Source organism: Eleginops maclovinus, chromosome 19, assembly GCF_036324505.1.
Source record: "Eleginops maclovinus isolate JMC-PN-2008 ecotype Puerto Natales chromosome 19, JC_Emac_rtc_rv5, whole genome shotgun sequence".
Taxonomy (NCBI): Eukaryota; Metazoa; Chordata; class Actinopteri; order Perciformes; family Eleginopidae; genus Eleginops; species Eleginops maclovinus.
The window spans coordinates 5270499-5289508 of NC_086367.1; the positions used below are offsets into that span (position 1 = coordinate 5270499).

At 40.9% G+C, this 19010-nt stretch overlaps 1 protein-coding gene across 1 annotated transcript in view; it reads left to right on the forward strand.

Moving 5' to 3' along the window:
* lrfn5a (leucine rich repeat and fibronectin type III domain containing 5a) overlaps positions 1-18641 on the forward strand; it is a 66598-nt gene extending 47957 nt beyond the window's left edge. The window contains exons 8-9 of the mRNA XM_063908176.1: positions 15590-15863; positions 16723-18641. Of these exons, the coding sequence (XP_063764246.1) occupies positions 15590-15863; positions 16723-17646 (1198 nt within the window). The 3' untranslated portion in view covers positions 17647-18641. The remainder of the gene's footprint in view (positions 1-15589; positions 15864-16722) is intronic.
* The last annotated feature ends 369 nt before the right edge of the window (positions 18642-19010 follow it).

Here is a 19010-nt window from a genome sequence, read left to right on the forward strand (position 1 = left end):
TCCTAAGACTAACTTCAATTTAATAATCAGCTTAGTTTTAAAAACACTACTTTAACAAGGCAGATTTGTTTTATTTGGGCATTTTCCACCCTAAAATGTCACTATACACCTCCTCCACTCTGGTCAAGGAACATTTTAATTGCAGTTTTCAGACTTTATAGAGAGGTACTCTTTAATATAACCTTTCTTTTACCAGAGGTTGGAGTTCAGGAGTTCAATTTAAGCTTGGCTTGTAACCAATAAGACATGGCTACCAAAAACAAAACACAAGTTTTTTCGTAAATCTAAGGACCTTTGGTGTCTCTTTTCTTTTCTTTCTTGAATGCAAACTGTAAGGACCTAAATTGAATCATCCACAAAGCATTTATTCAAGCCTAAGCGGTTAACCCCTTAAGCCTGGGTCAAGGGAAAGCTGATGTCAGAATAATGTTCTGACCTTTTACACATGACCTCTCTCAGCACAGAGGCACATGCAGTTTTACACCTTGCTGGTTTTATTGAGCGGTCCACAGCAGCGTCGATGATGACCCTAAACTCACAGCCAGCATAGACAAGACAACCGTAAAACTGCCAGAAAGCACAATGGGCTCTTATTCAGAAGTGGAGCCAATTATTGCTTTTAATTAAGGGCTTGAATGAATGCAAGCCACACTGGGATAATTGAAAGAATGAATTCACAAATTATAGGATAATTAGATGTAGTGCTTAGTGAAAAATTAGATTAAGATGATGATGGTACTAATGCTGTTATGTGCCCTTAACGAGTAATAAAGATACACAGAATACTGCTTTTTATTAAGGAATATATGTATGAAATATGATATATGTGTGATACCTTTATACAACCCAGTACCCTTATATTCTCTTTTCACAGGTTGTGTGTCTGAGTTGAGAGCAGCTCAAATAAAGGGTAATCTCGTCTCTTTACTAGTGTATGGGAGGTATAACTGTAGGATTAGTTTATTTTTCCCAAAAACAAGTATAAAGTAACTAGGTTAATTCTTGTTTCCTACTGATACTCTCTAAATCAGTGATATGCAGCTTATGATGTTGTCTCAATAAGGTGCCAGATGGCACACCAACTATTTCTTACTTCAAAATGACCTTTTTATTTTTGTTATGCCAGTGGAGGATCCCCCATTGCCCCTCAGCAGAGGTGTGGGCTTTAGATGTTGTTTAATTTTATAAAAAGTGCTCCCCGGGGAAAGAACCCCATTTCACTGGCCAGGCCCTCTGCTTGGTAACCAATGGTCTTCGTTGTCTTTTGTTGTTTCATTTGATTGCATTAGCTTAAGAGTTGTCTAATTTAAACATTTCATATCTATAAGCTTAGACATTCATACAGATGTGGCCAGAAAGCAATAATAATAGTTACAATAGAAGCAATAATACAAAGTGTAGGGTGTATCTTGGCCTGTGTGTCACAGTCTGTATAATATTCCTTGGTAGGGGAATCAATGATAAAGGAATATCCCATTTTGGAGCAGACATTTTCATCAGGAAGGAGAACGTTAGCATCAGAGCTAAGAGCTAAAGCAAGCTGAGGTTTAAAGATGAGTCTGCCCTCCAAAAACGCATATCCTAATTTAGACACTAAATGAATTGTCTGAAGGCTGTGTACTTAGAAGTGATCTTAAACTAGGTACAGACCCAAAAAGGGCTCAAAATACTTCAAGTGGGGCCAAAATTATTTGTTACACAGGCACAAACTCACTGTTACATCACTAGTTGTAAACCTTAAAAAAAAAATTCCTAAGTACATGTAAATCCGCCTTTTTACTCAATTCCTCAAGCTGTACAGAGGGTGGATGATTTGCACGAAAAAAAAAAAACAATTGTGCGCAAGCTTTTGACACACGCAGGGGATATTGAATCAGCTTTAAAATGTAGTCTCTTATATCGCTTACAAATGTACCAAAGTCCTGCGCCCAGTATACAACCTCTCACTGTGCTTCAGGGTGACAAAAACCGCCTATTATCGCCAATGTTCAATGCCGTTTTATGACATAAAGTTTGCCATAACAGTTTATTGTCGCAAGTAGTCAAAGTTTCAACAACACAATGACAGGGTCTACCAAAAAATGTATTTGAGTAGAAGATGGAAACTACTCAGAGTGAGACCATAACTCCGCAGACATAAATGGTACAATTATGGCGTCGGTGGTGGTGAGGATACAAAAGACCACAGGAGGGTACGCAGAAACTGAAGAATTTCTAAAATGGATTAGGCAGTAAAAACCAATGAAGCTCGGGAACACTACAGTGTATTGCGGCGATGTTAGGACCATGAAAAGTTTAGATAAGATAAAAAATGAGATGACACAAAGCCACATTCAATGAAGAAAATAAAAGTCCATAACATTTTTTTAGATGACAGAAAAAGGAGGCAGGAGCAAAAGACTTAGAAACATTGAGAAGAAAACAAAGGGACCAAAGCATGCAAGGACAACAAAAGGTGAGAACTGTTAGCAAAAGCAAAAAGCCAGACAACTGTAAATAAGCAATTTCATGAGCAATGTAAGAGATCCAAAACTAAAAAGACAAGTGAAAAAATCAAATTAAAAATACTCTCATGATAATGCTCCACACGCATTAAGAGATCTTAGCTAATGATATGAGAATGAGCTGAATCGAGATAGAGTGATCCAAAACCGTTTCTTGCAGTGTTAGAAAGATCTCCATCTGGACGACTTGGTGCCCTGGATTTCATTCGTACAGTCTGCGTCTGCAGTGGACACTGAGCTCCAGCAGTGAACGAGATTACTAATGGTGAGCCTTTTCTTTTAGTGGTTGGAATTGAGAGAATTGACCAGATGGATAAATGCCTTGCAAGAATAAGCATGGACAGTGCCATGGTATGAGGAAAACAACAAAGGCTGTCATGCTAGTTTCCATTGGTAAATGAAGTTCATATACGCTTTATCCACTAGGACCCTCACAAGCACTTAACACGTACAGTACATTAGCTTCAAACGAGCATACAATAGTTGATTAGTCAATCCGCTTTACACATATTCTACACCGTTCGCCTGCATCAGGAGAAATTGAGAGGTATCTGCAATGAATCCTTGTCTTATTTTCTCTTGGTTAGTGTGCTTTCCACGGGGCACATTCTTCTGACGTTGTTCATGTTGCGATCGCTAGTGCCCTCCTTTCAACTGCTTCCTGCTTTGCATACATTTCACTGCGGTTGGAAAGGACTCAAGTGCATTTGATAGGGGTGCATATTTGAACAAAATTAATATTAACTGTCAACTACAAGGCCCCAGCACAAACATCCTGACCCTCTCAGACAAAGTGAATGCTTTCACAAAAAAATTGCAGCGTTGGGCAGCCCGTGCAGAGAGTGGGGACTTTGAAATGTTCTCGGAGCTGCACGACTTTTTGGAGAGTGACATGAATGCCAATTCATTGAAAGAGTCAATAACCTGTCATCTTCGTAGTCTCCTCGACAAATTCAATAAGTATTTCCTCACGGAGAATGTAGAGCCTTTTGACTGGGTACGACAACCATTCACCAACTGCTCCTCAAACAACCTGCCATCTGAGCTCGAGGATGCGCTGATTGAGCTGTCCAGCGACCGCACATTGCAGGCGTCGTTTGCCTCAAAAACTCTAGATGAATTCTGGCTGTCAGTTGTGCAGGAATACCCCGGGTTGTCCAAGGCTGCCATGGACATCCTCACGCCGTTTGGATCAACCTATCTGTGCGAAAAGACATTTTCGTCCCTGGCCTACATAAAGAACAAATACAGATGTCGTCTCAACAGCATGGAGGAGAATCTTCGTGTTGCTGTGAGCAGCATCGATCCCCGAATTGACCTGCTATGCTCGCGGAAGCAGGCCCATCCTTCTCATTGACATGGCGTCCGTATAAGAGGAAGTGAGATCGTTCCAATCATACACACTCTCTGTTGACTCTTGACTCCCGTTTGATTTGGACATTTGTTTCATTGCTTTGTTTGTTCCAGTTCTTGTTTGCGTTAATAAATTGTTGCCGCCCAGGCCTTTTCTTACACATTGCCTATTTGTTTTTGCTTGATTGACAGTCGTTACCATGGGTTTGCAATGCATAACGTTGTCCTGGCAACGCGATTTACAGCCCGCCCCCAAACAACCAAACTGCAGATGGCATTGCTGTTTCTTTCAAAATGTATGACTATCACTCAAATCATTGGAGACGCAAACTCGTAAATTAATTCACACAAAATCGTTCCTTTTCCATAAAATAATCGTCATACATTGTTAATTTGTTTGGATTGGAACAAAAAATCGGTTGCTACGGAAACGTGACGTCACACTTACACACTTTTGGGAAAGTGGGGTCACCAAACCTCTCCAGTTTTTTTTGTGGGGTCGTCAGACAAAAAGTTTAAGAACCACTGCTGTAGAATGTACTTCAACCACTCAGGATACAGACATAAAAGGCTTCAAAATATCTTTCAAAACTGGGGCCATATTTATTGTTAAGAGGCACAAACTCCACTTTGACATTCACTAAGTTGCTTAAGATCGCTTACAAAAACCATTCTCCTGTTGTCAATCCAGCGGCTTTTTTCCACTCCGCAAATCCATCAAGCTACAGGGGCTGGATGCTATTTGCCACGAAAAAAATACACATTAACCAAATTGTGTAGCAAGCTTCTTTTTTATGAGGCTACACAGCAGGGGATGGGAGGTGAATCCAGGCTTTTAAAAAGGCATACTCTCCTCTTTTATCTCGCTCCTTAGCAGGAAGTAGTTAGGTGCCTATGGTCCCTGCAGCTCAGGTATAACACCTTGCTCAGCTGTGCTTAAGGCGTGACAAAACAACCGCCTTTATCCTGCCGTAATGTTCAAATGCTGTTTTTATAGGACCATAAAGTTATCGCAGTAACAGTGTTATTGTCGTAAGAAGTCAAAGGGGTTTCAAACAGGGACACGTTATATAAAGGGAACTACCACAGCAATAAGGGTCATTCTGATGGGAAGACTGAGTGGGAAAAGAAACGGAATACTCAAGGAGGGTAAGAAGGACATAATCAGAACATAAAGTAGATTTATGTGAGCGTTCAAAGAGATGGGGGGGAATGAACGGGTGGACAAGTGAAAGGGAGGGACAGAAAAAGCTGAAGGAATTCAAAAAGGGAGGAAAAATAGAGAAAAAAGCCAATGAAAGTAAGGAAATAATGAGAGTAGTAGGGAGTTTTGGGAGAAAGACCATAGAAGAAGACTTTGGAGGATCAATGGATAAAAAAGAGATTGGACAAAAGCAGGCATATAATAGAAGAATAAATAAAAGGGTAATAACCGGAGGAGGAGTGGTAAAAAGTTAGAATGAAGAGATAAAATGGGAGGAAAGAGACAGCAAAAGACTTAAAGAAACATTTGAAGGAAGGAAAGACAAAAGAGGATGGCAAAATGGCAGACCGGGAAGGACTAACAGAAAGGATGGAAGAACGTTTACGAAAAGAAAGAAAGCCAGAAAACTTAAATAAGCAATTAACAGAGGAAGATGTAAAGAGATTCAAAACTAAAAAGAAAGTAAAAAGTAAAAAAATAAATTAAAAAAAACTGCAGTGTGGAAAGTGCTGACCACAGCATTTAAGAGGAATCTTAATGACTCAGCTGGATTGGAGGAATGGAGCTGAAGTCGGCAGATAGAGGTCCACACCCGTCTGCAGATGGTGCTGAAACGATTCCCCACATCTGGGACGACTTTGGCTGCCCGGCACTTTAACATATACTCTGCTCTGCAGTTTGCACTGAGCTCAGCAGTAACGAGATCTCACTAAGTGGTGAGCCCTTTTCTTTAGTGTTGGAATTAAGAATTGACCAGAGTGAAAAACTGGTCATCTCCTGCAAGAGAACATAACAGACTGGTCATCAGTGATCACATTGTTGAGGAAAACTATGACTAAATATGTCTGTCATGGACTACTTTCCATGGTAAATGAACTTGTTCTTAAATAGCGCTTTATCCAGTCTTTTCGACCCCTCAAAGCACTTTACATACTACATGTCATTCAGCCCAATCATACGGAGCAGTACACTTTTTGCTCTAGGTAACTACCTTTCACACATATTCATACACCGTTGGCCATGCCATCGGGAGCAAATCGGAGTTAGGTATCTTGCCAAATGCATTCAGTCTTGTCTTTGATTGTTACTCCTTGTTCGTTGTTGCTTTTCCCTCGTCACTCTTCTCATGAGTTGGTCTTCATGTCATGTCTGGATTGCTATCGTCTGCCCTCCCTTGTCCAACTTCGCCTTTGTGGTTTGTTATACTTTTACTGTCAGGGTTGGGGGAAACAGGACCCAAGTGCAGTAAGGAGGAGGGATTCAGGGTTTAACAAAAAGCGAGCTTTATTCTAATATAATACTGTTAACAAAACACAAACAAAAGGAAAAGTATCAAAACAAAACTATAACAAACCAAAAAGGCGAAGTTGGACAAGGGAGGGCAGACATAGAGATCCAGACATAACATGAAGTCCAACTCATGGGAAGAGTTACGGGGGAAAAGCGACGACGAACGAACAAGGAGTAAAAAAGGAAGACAAGACTAAATACACAGAAGGGTAATCACAGGACAACACACAGCTGGGGAGGGGAGGAGAAACACAAGTGCAACAGGTGATCACAATGAGACAATCAGACACGGGAGGGCAAACCAGGAAGAGACACCAGACAAGAAACAAGGAGGACGATACATTTCAAAATAAAGCTAACAAAAACCCTGTAACCATGACAAATGCAGCATTTCTATTCCTAGTGATGAGCACAATAGAGTGGTGCAGGAATGGGTCCTAAAATCCAGAAATGAGTTAGCATTTACATCACTAAATAACTTCTAAAGCCTGTATGTGTCTTAATAATGGCGGTTGCACACAACTGACTAAATGAGACTCTGTAAAGTCATCACAACACATATTAGCTGCCTTTAGCTTTAAGTGGTGGTGGTGCGCCAACAAAAATAACTTTTTACTTCTCATGATTCTATTAACACTTCAAAAATCCCAACAGTGGTGTCAATATGCGGAGATTTTCCTGCTGAACACCTTTTTTTATTGTAATATTCCAAACTTTCCGGTAATTCCAAACTTCCATGATCAACATAACTACACCACTCTTTATGAAGAGCAGCAGCACACAATGGGCACAGTCAGAAACACTCCGAGTAACTTTCCAACTATGTTATAGTTATAAAAATAAAAATGTTCATACAAGATGCAGCTCAAAGTGCTTTACAGAGTAGTGACTTAAAAAATAATACAATTCCATCTGAAATAAATAATATTAAACTATACTAAATATGAACAAAACTTACAAGGACATTTGACTCAGTATAAATGGCTGACACGATGAACACACATAAATATCACATGGTATTTACTGATTCATTTTGATTCAGTCCATGCTTTAGCACACTTATGTTCATGAATCAAGTTATGATTTGCATGTAACCTTGAAAACAAAAAGGTGCCATCTCTGTTCATTGAGAAGAGAAGAATATTATTTCCACACAAAGGAGCAAAGCAATTCTTCCATTCAGTTATGTTGAGGATGAAATGAAAGTAATTACAGTTTTTAGAAACTGCTGTTCCACTCTTAAACAAAATGTGTTTAAGTGGGAAGAATAATATTATGACTTTTATTAGAACGCAAATTTCAAGTGTTAATTAGTGGGGAAATATAATCCTGATCTACTGGAAGTTATTGCCAACCACTGTTCCACTCCATTGCTACACTGATAAAACGCTGCGCTTGCTATGTGGCTAACGCTAACTTTATCTGACTCCGAACACGGTTAATGAATAAAAATGGATGGGGAGGTGTTAGCAAAGCCCACCTGGTCTAGGCTCAAAATCCCTGTTCCACCTCTGACTACAAGCTGTGGGGCTGCTTGTTAACCATTAGCTCTGGCATCAGGGGCATTATACACTGTAAAACGGGAGATAAGAAGTTAGCTTCTGCAATGTTTCTGCCTGCCTGAGAGCCTCAGATCTATTAGCATGGCAAGGTGCCATCTGCTGTGTAAGCCAAATTAGCCCGGAGGTCAACAGTAATGGGGCAGGAGTCGAACTACCATTAATCCTCTCCTCTTTGCTTAACTTGGTTGTATGTGCCTGAGAGGTGGGTTGTTGTTTGCTTAATTGTTGAGAGAATTAACAACAAAAAAATAAAGTTGAATTGCAAAGTGTTGCCCTTAAGGTTTGGTTGCACCAATATGGATTGATATAATACAACATAAATCATCAGGGTTTTGGAAAACTAGGTTTGGAATAACTAAATCCAGGTTGAAAATCAAGCGCATTGTACATTATCGCATTAAAATACAAGTTTGATCAACGTTCTGTAATTTCCTTTGTATCAGCAACCAATCAAGAAAGTACAAAGGGGGCTTTAGACCAAAAAACGAAATCTCATTGGCTGTTGTCATTTTCTGACAACGTGATTCGTTCGGATGCGTCACGTGGTATGCCATGACACTTCCTGATTTAGCTTTCCTTGGGACATGTCAATCTCAAAATGGCAAAAGAACAGCGAAAAAACTTTCAGAGAGAAGACGACAACAATTGTCACTTGCACGAAGCAAATTAAAACTAAAAACCAATGACCAGCTATCATCCAAACAACAGGAGGGTTTAGATAGCGCCACACAGCAGTGATAACTCATGTAGCGCGGTTGAATAAACTGCTCATTTTTTCCTTGAGAAAAATGTTTGGAACATTGTATGGTTAAATACCAGTGTCTGTTATTAAGTGGTATCTTGACAGAAATGTAGTCGCAACATAAAACACAGTTAGGTTGTATCTGTCTTCAAAAAACTTGATTATTTTTGCTCAATCCATCGAAAAAAAATATATAAAACCACCTCAAGTTAAGAAGTGAAGTTAATACTGGACATGATTTTAAATTGGTGCAACTGAATTGTATTTAATCTAGATGAAAACTTTCAGAGAGACATTTAGACATTTAAATGTAATATTGTATGTTGGTTTTAAAGTGTATTGCAACATGGTTTAATGATTTGAATCAGATTTGCAAAATAATTCCTTGTTGGCGCAACCCAGCCTTATGTATACAATTATAGATATGAAGGTGTGGTACATGTTTAAAAAGTGCAGTGCAAAGAAAAGGTTTTTTAAACACATATCTGCTTATGTGTGCTGTTTTGTTTGGCTTATCTGACAAGTTGCCAGGGAATTTAATTTCGACTTGTTTGCCTTGCAGAAGCATGGGGAGGCTTTAGCCAGAAGCACTTCTCTGAAATAATTGGACACCCTACTTTCAGATATCTATGACCCAGACTCTGGAACACTGCTGTGCATTTTTACAATGTTTTTCTGTTCAACACTGCTTATGAGAGTATGTATACTACAGCAGCCCACATTTGCACCATTAAAGCTCCTCTACTATTTACGGAGAAAATGTAACAGGTGAAACAGCTGTTTTGTCAGTGGGTTGGGGTTTGATTTTATTTTTTAACCGAAGCAAATGTTAGGATATAATGAAAATGTTGCCTTGTGTTTTGTATTGTCCCTGAATTTAAGGCAAAAAGACCTCCAGCATTAAGTTATGAAAATAACAGTAACTCAGTTGTAATGGTGATGCTCCAAAAAAAATTCCCAAGCACCATTAAGAGTTGTCCATGTTAGCTTGAAAGCTAAAGGTTCATGCATATTCTTAACCTTTGGGAAAAACATTATCTGTCACACTCGTAACTCTTCTTTTACTCCGGTTCTGACCAGGATCTAACTTCAGTTGTTCATATTTCCTCATCAATACAGTTCTTTGGATGTAGCCAACCAAACATCCTCTTACCTAACCATTTTCCCCACGTCCACAATTTCTTTAGTTGTCCCTACAGTCAGCCCTAGTCTCCTCATTTTATCCATCATGACTTTCCTCTCAGATTTCTATATTCTGCAGCTCAGAATTGCGTGCTCCAAAACCTTAACTTAAAGGCTTGGTCTGAGGCGAAGCAAGGCAAAACAGGACGGCAGGTACATGGGGATCAGGTGGAACTAAAATATACTTGTAAGACAATACAACTAGGTGGGAAAATACAGGAAGTAAAAACAGACATGAGAACAGATTGAGAAAAATGTATCTTTGAATCATCTGTGGCACAGATTGGTTCTTAAATGGGCCGGGCAGGTGCTAGTGACTAATGAGCGCAGTCAGGATGACACTCTTAGACTCTTGAAAATCATATTAAATAATAAAGTCTTATGTAAAAGCAGATTGACTGAAGTGTTCAATACAATCTGATATCTTCAAAGTTGACATTTGGCACGTGTAAATTGACTTTTTGACTCAAAGCAATCCAACAAATAAGTTGTCTTTCACTAAAATGAACTGAAGACCTAAGATGATGCATTTGTGTCTTACAAGAGGGTCAAACTAATATAAAATAGCTGACAAAATGAGCCCTGCTAATGACTAGCCAGCGTCAGAAAACTCAAACAGCACACAAAACTGGACAGCTTCCAATCCACTTCTGAAATCCAAAAAACATTACCCCGCCCCCCCCGCAGCTACATGGAACCACTGATGAACTAGCCCATGTCGGTGAATATCATTGGAAAACATGGGCGTCACATGTCGTCCTATGGGACTCTGGTTCCATGGGAGAGCAGCCGAGTTATTCCCAGCCTCTGCCTTATCGTGCGGCTCCAGCTCGACCTGGAAGCATGTGTGTTGATTCATAGCTTTGGACGCCTTTTTTTTTCTCCCTGCCTTCTCCTGAAATAATGCGTGTTTGTGGCCTGCAGGCATTGTCCAATATTTAATCAAGTGAAATGGCCTGAAAATAGAACAATATGGTATCACAGTTCACTGTTCCGTGCACGGCGGCAGTCATTTGTCTCGAGTCAAAAAAGATGAGAGTGTCTAATGGAGATCGCATTGTCCTCCAGGCTTTGTCTCCGGCTCAAGTGAGGAAAACCTAGAGTTGATTAACGTGCAAACTGACACCCGTGCATGCTTTTTCGCGCTAAGATTTACCAGCGTGCATTGCTGTATCTGTGGTGAACGCTGGCCGAGAGCCAGACACAGCGACAGCCACTGGTAAGAGGAAGCTGCCATGGGAGGAGAAGATTACTGTAATGGAACTTTCACACACATGTATACATACTGCAGACACATATAGACGTACATACTTAAATGCATACTCATAGAGGACCATGAAGACTTTCCCTCTTGTAATGAAAGCGTAATGAAACCCAGATACACACAGACGCTAACACACACTCACAGGCGCCCTGGGCTGAGGGTTTGGCAGAGCAAATTACATAGATTAGTGTAATAGTCTCGGCCAAGGCAATCATCGGCCCACTGTAGAGCTTCAAATACTGGCAGCAAGATCCAGCTCAGACACAAAGAAATTAGCCACAATGAATGAGTCAGTTTGGATGAGTTCACCATGCTAACGGCTCACGCACAGTCAAGAAAAAATTGCATGCAAGACAGCAAAAAATAAAACACAGATTTTTGAACTCAGCATGTAGCAAAACAGGGTCCAAACACACATTATCAATATCTCAATTGTTCGTTGTATTTATGAATTATAAATGACGACAGGTCGGATTACACGCTCACTATGAAAACCAACTATGCAATGTGAGTGTCATTGGCCGGAGCGTTTGGTTGGCTGGATGTTGTTTAGAAACTCGTTTGGGCTGTGTCCAGGAGGAGTCATGTAGCTAATGGTTTCTTGGCAGCGATGGTTTCTAAGAATGTTTTAATGTTGGCAGAAACATGACAAAGTAGCAAACAATCAATAGAGCAAGGTGCATAATTGCCACCCATTCATAGATGTTTAACCAAAACCAAATTTGAAGTGACTCTCAATCCACAAAGACAACCCAGTCCCTTTTTGACGGCTTTCTTTATCACAACAAATATAATATATATCACAATAACAATAAACCTGTAAATGCATCTTTAAAGTTTGCTTAGCATACATATTATTCTTGTTTATAACAATAACCATAATATAGTGTTTTCTGACTTTATTTTACTAAATCAACATGTTTCTGTACTAAGAAATCCTTGTATCTATGAATTGAGATCAGTAATTCAATAACAAAGATGTTATTGAGGTAATTAATCAAGTCACAAGTAAGGTCATTTTCTTGTGGACTTCTATACAACTAAACTTCTGTTTCCAACCAGTGGAGTGACGCGCTGCTACCCCTAGAAAAAATGGAAGTTGCATACATTACCACATAGGCTTTATTTCTCAGACTGGAGGTTGCCATTTAGTTTTGAAGACAAACTTTACATTTAACTTAGGGTCATGATACAACCAAAACTATACTACATATAGTGGCAAAAGTCTCCCTCCTATACTGTCCAAAATCAAAAGGGTCAGGCATTAAATGTCAGAAAATCCACAGTATTTTTATGTTTACTATCGCTCTTATCTAAATATATACAGTGTGTATAAATGCATGTCGTAGAGACATACAGTATTAATGAGGTACACAGTGCTATCTGTGTTAGAACGTTATAGCCTGCAAGAACAAAAGATGATGAAAGTCAGGCCAACCCGAGTCATGAAAAACAAACACTTATATAAATGCTTTGCTGGCTAATGTGACACACAACCACACACATATCCAACCACAGAAATGACGCCCAAGGCCACGGCAATAATAGGAGAATTAATCTCTGTCTGTGTATGTATGTGTATACAAATGTAGCTGTTCATCAAAGCTTATAGAAGTCAGCGACTTTCGCTCCAATCATTAACCTGCACACTTCAATGTCACTTTATGTGTCCCAACACAGAAATAATGGCATTGTGAGTGTGTGTGTGCGACCAAGGTTCACCACCCTAGTGATGAAAACATCAAGAGGAGCAAAGAGGAGGACACTCATGGTCAGCCGGTGTTCGGATGCACCGATTAGTATTCATAGGGTCATATAGATGCTCACACACACACACACACACACACACACACACACACACACACACACACACACACACACACACACACACACACACACACACACACACACACACACACACACACACACACACACACACACACACACTTTACAGCCTTGTGCTGTTATTCCAGAGGGCACGCTAATGACCTACCGCCACTTTTATTCCCTAGCTCTTAATGCTAACCATTAAAGCTCACCATGTCTCCTAACCTTCACTTAACTCAAGCTTAAAACCAGATGCTTAACCTGGCCGAAGCAGCACTTTGCTCCTTTCGGTGCACACAAGGCCGCGAGCTGTGAACTAGCCACCCTCTTTGCTTTTAATGAGGAATATGATTAGCATTTTAATGAGCAAACCCAGGAAAGCTGACACGGCCTTTAAGGGAAACTGAAGGACAAATGTGCAAATCCTCTAGTCAAAGTGTCCAGTGAAGAATTACCAACTTCAGTGAAAGCGACAAAGTACCTTCGTAAGTGTCCTCAAGAATATTTGGGTTTTTTCATTGTAAGCAGAAAACTATTACCCAGGTATGTTTTATTGTGAAACCTTAGCCAGGATGATTTGGGAAAGGAAGGTCATCTCCCCTGATCCGTGCAATAATAAATCATCTTAAGTTCCTGTTTTGCTGATCACTTCTTTAGTTTTTGAAGAATCAGCACCTAGCTACACACAGTAGGGCTGAGAGCATTCATTCTTTATCATTACCATTCCCTGTGAAGTATTTTATTTTATATAGATATAATAAAATAGATAAGTATGTATATAGTTGAGGGGAGTGTTTTTGAACATTAGCAACAGAAGCAGAAGGTAAATGCATTATCCAGGTTGTACAGAAGGCATTTGTGTTTGCTTTTATCACATGCTCAAGTCTTTTGTCCTGCCTGTCCTCGAACTGTTACATAACATTGTGTGACATTATTCAAAGTCAAATGATAACAAATGTTTCCATGAGTTTTTAAAGCTGCTTTCTCACCACTTTGGATCACCATTTTGTAAGTGACGGTAGAAGTGACAAAGGAATTATAACCATACTTAGCTGTTTTTAGCATCTTTTAACGTGTGTTTTGGAGCCTGTAACTTCACTTCCTTCAAACTGATTGTTTTCAGTTCAAGTACTGTTTGCTACCTACTCAGTAAATTAGCTGGTAGCAGTGGAACAATATGCAGTTACCGGGCCAGACTTGCCTCGGGACTTGGTGGAGACCAAAGCGGAGCTAAATGGAGAAGGAATATGTGAGCTATATTTCTCAGGAGGACCGAACAGAAATGAAATAATAATGCTAATATTTATACCTATTTTAGCTTGGTGTTTGAATATGCAACTGTTTGCTTACAAGTTCAGTATATCAACTAATAATGTAATACTGTGTAAAATTCAAGCCTTTTTTGGCTGCCCGAAAGTTCAGAAGACAGTGGATGGGAGGGAAGGTTGTCAGATAATTGCTTAGGGACATCAAATTGTCTCTTTTCTGGCATGTCCCAGAACATACTCACCTAACTGCTCATTCTTTAAGCTAATACCAATTAAAAGCCTTATGTAAACGTTTTTTGTTTGAGGAGCGCCAAAAGCTTATAGGTGACATACCGGACTAACGTGATTGGTCCAAGTGGTAATCAAAACCCCTAACTTTTCAGTGCATTCATCTACATGTTGTGCATTGTTCTTCCTTAAATGGCTGTGAACCTCTCAAAGACTCAACCTTTATAATTGCTGCCTTTTTCTAAAAAGATGTAACCAAACATAATCCTTATTCCTTGGATGTAGAACTCCATAATCCTCTTCCATATGCTTACTTGTCTGTCTAGCTATACTTGTTAGTGAATCTTTGGCTTTGGTAGTTAACCTTTGACACAGTTCATCATTTTCTCCTTCCTCTGTCTGCGTTCCCATGGCATAGGTCTTCGGCCTTGCGGTTGCTGTAATCTCCCTTGAGGAGGAGCAGCTTGGGCGCTTTGTTGATGCCAGTCTATGACCGAGCACAAGCTGACATGAGATAGTGATTGTTCAGGGACGTCTAGAAGCCCCTCTTATCTGGATTTTAGGTTCCATGGTGCACATTCTTTTCCATGGACGAAAACTTTAGTTAGATTCAGGGTCCATATTTGTCTAGTCTCACTGATAAGGAATGTTGATTATACACTCTGAACTAGTTAAAACCTCGGACTGTAGTAGAGACCTTCAGAATTGGTCGGGCAACCGCTTTGTCAACTCGTGGCTGGAGCAACTGTCTTGTCAATTATCCTGCCGCTAACTTCATAATAAACCTTCAGTGTTTGCCATCAAAGTTCCAGCTCTCCTGTGTCTCTCTGAGTTTTGTCTCCATTGCTCCAGAAGTTTCCATCACAATACTAAACAAATGTTCAACACAAACAATTATACCACTACTTGTGGTCTTTAGTATTATCAAGAGAAACAATGCTACAGAACTGGAAAAGTAGGAACAAATCTAAAACGGTAGATATCAGTTGTACATCAAATAATATCTCCTTATACTTATCTCTGTCATTTTTAAAGTATTCTTAATCGATGAGTCTATCAGTGCCTTTGTGTTTGTTTGAAAGTACACATATGCAGGAATTGGTGAATAAAGGTAAAAACACAGTGTCTTTATTTCCTGTCTCCCCGTCCCTCTGTTTTGTCACAGAATGATCCCGCCATCCAGCAAAAACTTCCTGGTCAACAACCTGGCGGCGGGGACGCAGTACGACCTCTGCGTGCTGGCCATCTACGATGACATCATCACCTCCCTGACGGCGACGCGCGTGGTGGGCTGCGTTCAGTTTAGCACTGAGTCTGAGTACATGAGGTGTCATTTCATGCAGTCTCAGTTCCTCGGCGGCACCATGATTATCATCATCGGAGGGATCATCGTGGCCTCGGTGCTCGTTTTCATCATCATCCTGATGATACGCTACAAGGTGGGTCTCTGTCTGTCCCCATTAATCCACTCTGCTCAGAAAGGACAGAGATTGAGAGGAGAGACATTTTTATTACAGGGGCGTTGTCACATGCTGGCCTGGAGATGACAACACTTCTCTTTCAGATAGGATAAATACATGGTGTCATATGTTTTTATACTTATGTAGCATGTTTTATTGGCTTTTGTGGAAGCCCCCACCAACCCCTGAAATTCAAAATGATGGGTACAAAATATTGTCAACATCTATAGGTTATAAAACTGACCCAAGCTCCTTGCTGTTTCATCCTGCAGAGTTAATACTAAATATACTATTCAATAGATTATCTTTTTGCAACTCATATTTCATGTTTCAAAAGGACATTTCCAGCTTGTTGACATTGGCGGTTCTGGGGGGGGCAGTGTAACATTGAGTTTTCACCCCGCTGTGGCTCCCCTCCGAACAAACGTTTGTGATAGTGTTGCAGCACTGTGACTTTAGCCTAACTTAACAGTAATGTATGTTCTTAAATAACAATAATGTCATCTAATTGAATTGGCAAGTTTTTTACGAAGTAATACTGAACTAGAAATGTTTTTCACTGAAAGTTAAACCCTGCTTTGTCCCTTTCGTCGCGAATGTATAGCCCCTCATAAAATAAATGGCCCCAACAAGTTACATTTCAGTTGTTTTTCTGCACAAATGGTCTTCTGTCATAAAAGAGTAGTAGTAGAATTGGTCTCGAACTCCCACTGCTTATTACATTCATGTAATGATGAAAACAAAAATGTTTAAACTATACATAAAAGTTAGGCTGTCGATATTTCAGAATGACGAAAAAGAATCAACGCCTCATTGTGTTCCTCTCCTGTTTCCTCAGGTGTGTAACCCCGGTGAGGGAGGTAAAGGGGTTTCCTTGTCGATGACCAACGTTCACTCGCAGACCAACGGGCAGCAGTCTCAGGGATGCACTGTCACCCCCAGCTCCTCCAAACATGGCTCCATCGGATTGGATGATCTCTCAGGAGGCTCAAAGAAGAGGAGCGGCGGAGAAAGAGGCGGCAAGGATACCATAACTCAGTCGTCCGACTCTTCCCTTCCCGACTGCTCCACCGCCACGTCAGCCCTCAGCCAGTCTTGGGCTGCCAGGAGCCCGACAGCCGGAGCCGAGGATCGGGAGAAGGCAGCTGAGGAGAGGGCTCAGGATAGTGTCTCATCGCCCAACGGCACCTCCGGCACCCTCAACAGGCCGAAGCGTAAACCTGCTCCAGGTAAGCCGGGCAGCTCCAGCACCTCGGCCGCCCCTGAAAACCCGGCATCCGCCTCCCCTCGCCCACCTTCCTCCACTTACTCCAACGCCTCCTCCGTTCTCCTCCCCTCCACCCCTCTGGAGAACCTCAACACCAACCGCAACAACTCCACCTCGCTCAACCAAACCCCGCCTCCTTATGTCGCTTCGCCTTACCCCACACTGCCAGCCAAACCGAGCCCCGTCCCCTCCATCCGGTTCAGTGAGACGCCCATCCTGCGCCGTGCCCCCCGCGCCTCCGCCTCCAGCAAGTACCAGACTCTCCCCACAGAGGAGCTAGGGAGGAGCCGGGCGAGGAGGAGGAACTCACTCTGTGAAGTAGGCTCAAAGACTCACCCCGCCCATCAGGCAGCAGCAGCACCACCTAAAATAGGGCGGATAATGCGCAACAAAAGGAGCCAATCAATGAGCGGGATTCTGCTCCCCAAAGACGGGGAAGGAGAATCGGACAAAGGGCGGTGCGATTCGGACTGGATCCTAGAAAGCACGGTTTGAACTGGAGCGAGACAGCAACCATTAAAATAAACTTTGGTTTAACCATTTTTTGTATGTCGGAGGTCTGGGTGAGTTTGTTGAGAGGTGTATAAGTGACAATCGTGTGTGTGTGTGTGTGTGTGTGTGTGTGTGTGTGTGTGTGTGTGTGTGTGTTGCTGTTAAGGATGTGTGTTTTAGCTGTGTACAGTGTGTGTGTGTTCATGTTGGAACCTTTTGTTGTGTGATTGTGTTTCTGGGTGAGCTTTTTCTGTTTTCTGCCTGTTTCTTTTTTATTTATTATTATTTTCATACTGTTTTCACAACAAATCTCAGTTTACAGGTTTTTTATTCACTTTGAAAGATTCCTGTCGGTTTTCCGGCTGTTCGGCGAAGGGTGTAGCTCGCCTTGTCTCGTAGCGTCTTTGAATCTCGTCGGTTCCACTTTATAGCACAAAACAAAAACAAGACAATGCCCTCGCCACGTCATTTTCCCGATTCACATTCACCTTATCTGAAAATACCACGAAAAGGGATTTACTACAGGAAAAAAAAAGAGGAATAAAAAACTATACAAGAACTGCAAAGCACACCATTCTCACGTTCACACGCACACAGGAAGTGTGTCTATACCGTGGCAAGAGAATAGCAGTCGGTGCCTTCTTTTGCACTAACCGACGGATGACACAACCGGATTTAAGACGATCCCTAACCGAGGGGATTAGGATGGAGGGAACAAAAAAGGAAGAGATTTCACACATAGCCTTTCTTACCTACCGAGGAGTAAAGACCTTTTCTCGAGATATAAACACAAACTATGATGAACAGATGAAGACTTTACCTCTTATGAAATTGATATTTTTTAAAGGGAAGAATACAAAAAAAAAGGATAACATGAAAACCCTGAGAGCTTTTCACTGACATTGGTATATACAGCCTGTGTTGGTCACGAGCTCCTGGAAAGCTTCTGTACAGAAAAAGGCAACATGTACTGTGTTGTTATGTTGTGTAAAATAAAAAGGGATAAAATGAAAACTGGACATGTGAAAAGTGTGTTTTTATGTTAAATCCGTACTTAATTGTTCAATATTTCCATTCAAACACCACATTAAAGGTCTCCTATTATACTATATTTGAACAATATATTGTAGGGCCATATCTATACAAAACTTGTCTGTGAAGTGTTTTGCTCAAAATACCAAACAGATCATCTAGTGTAGCATGCCTCATACCCCTCTATTTCAGCCCTGTTCCTGAAGTGCTGATTCTGTGACTGTCACTTTAAATTTGAGCTGAGCTGAAGCTGGAGCGTCATGCAGCTCTCTGTCTGAAGAGAAAAGTTTATAACTTAGAAACTCAGCTAAACGCTGCCGTGATTAAACCCCATA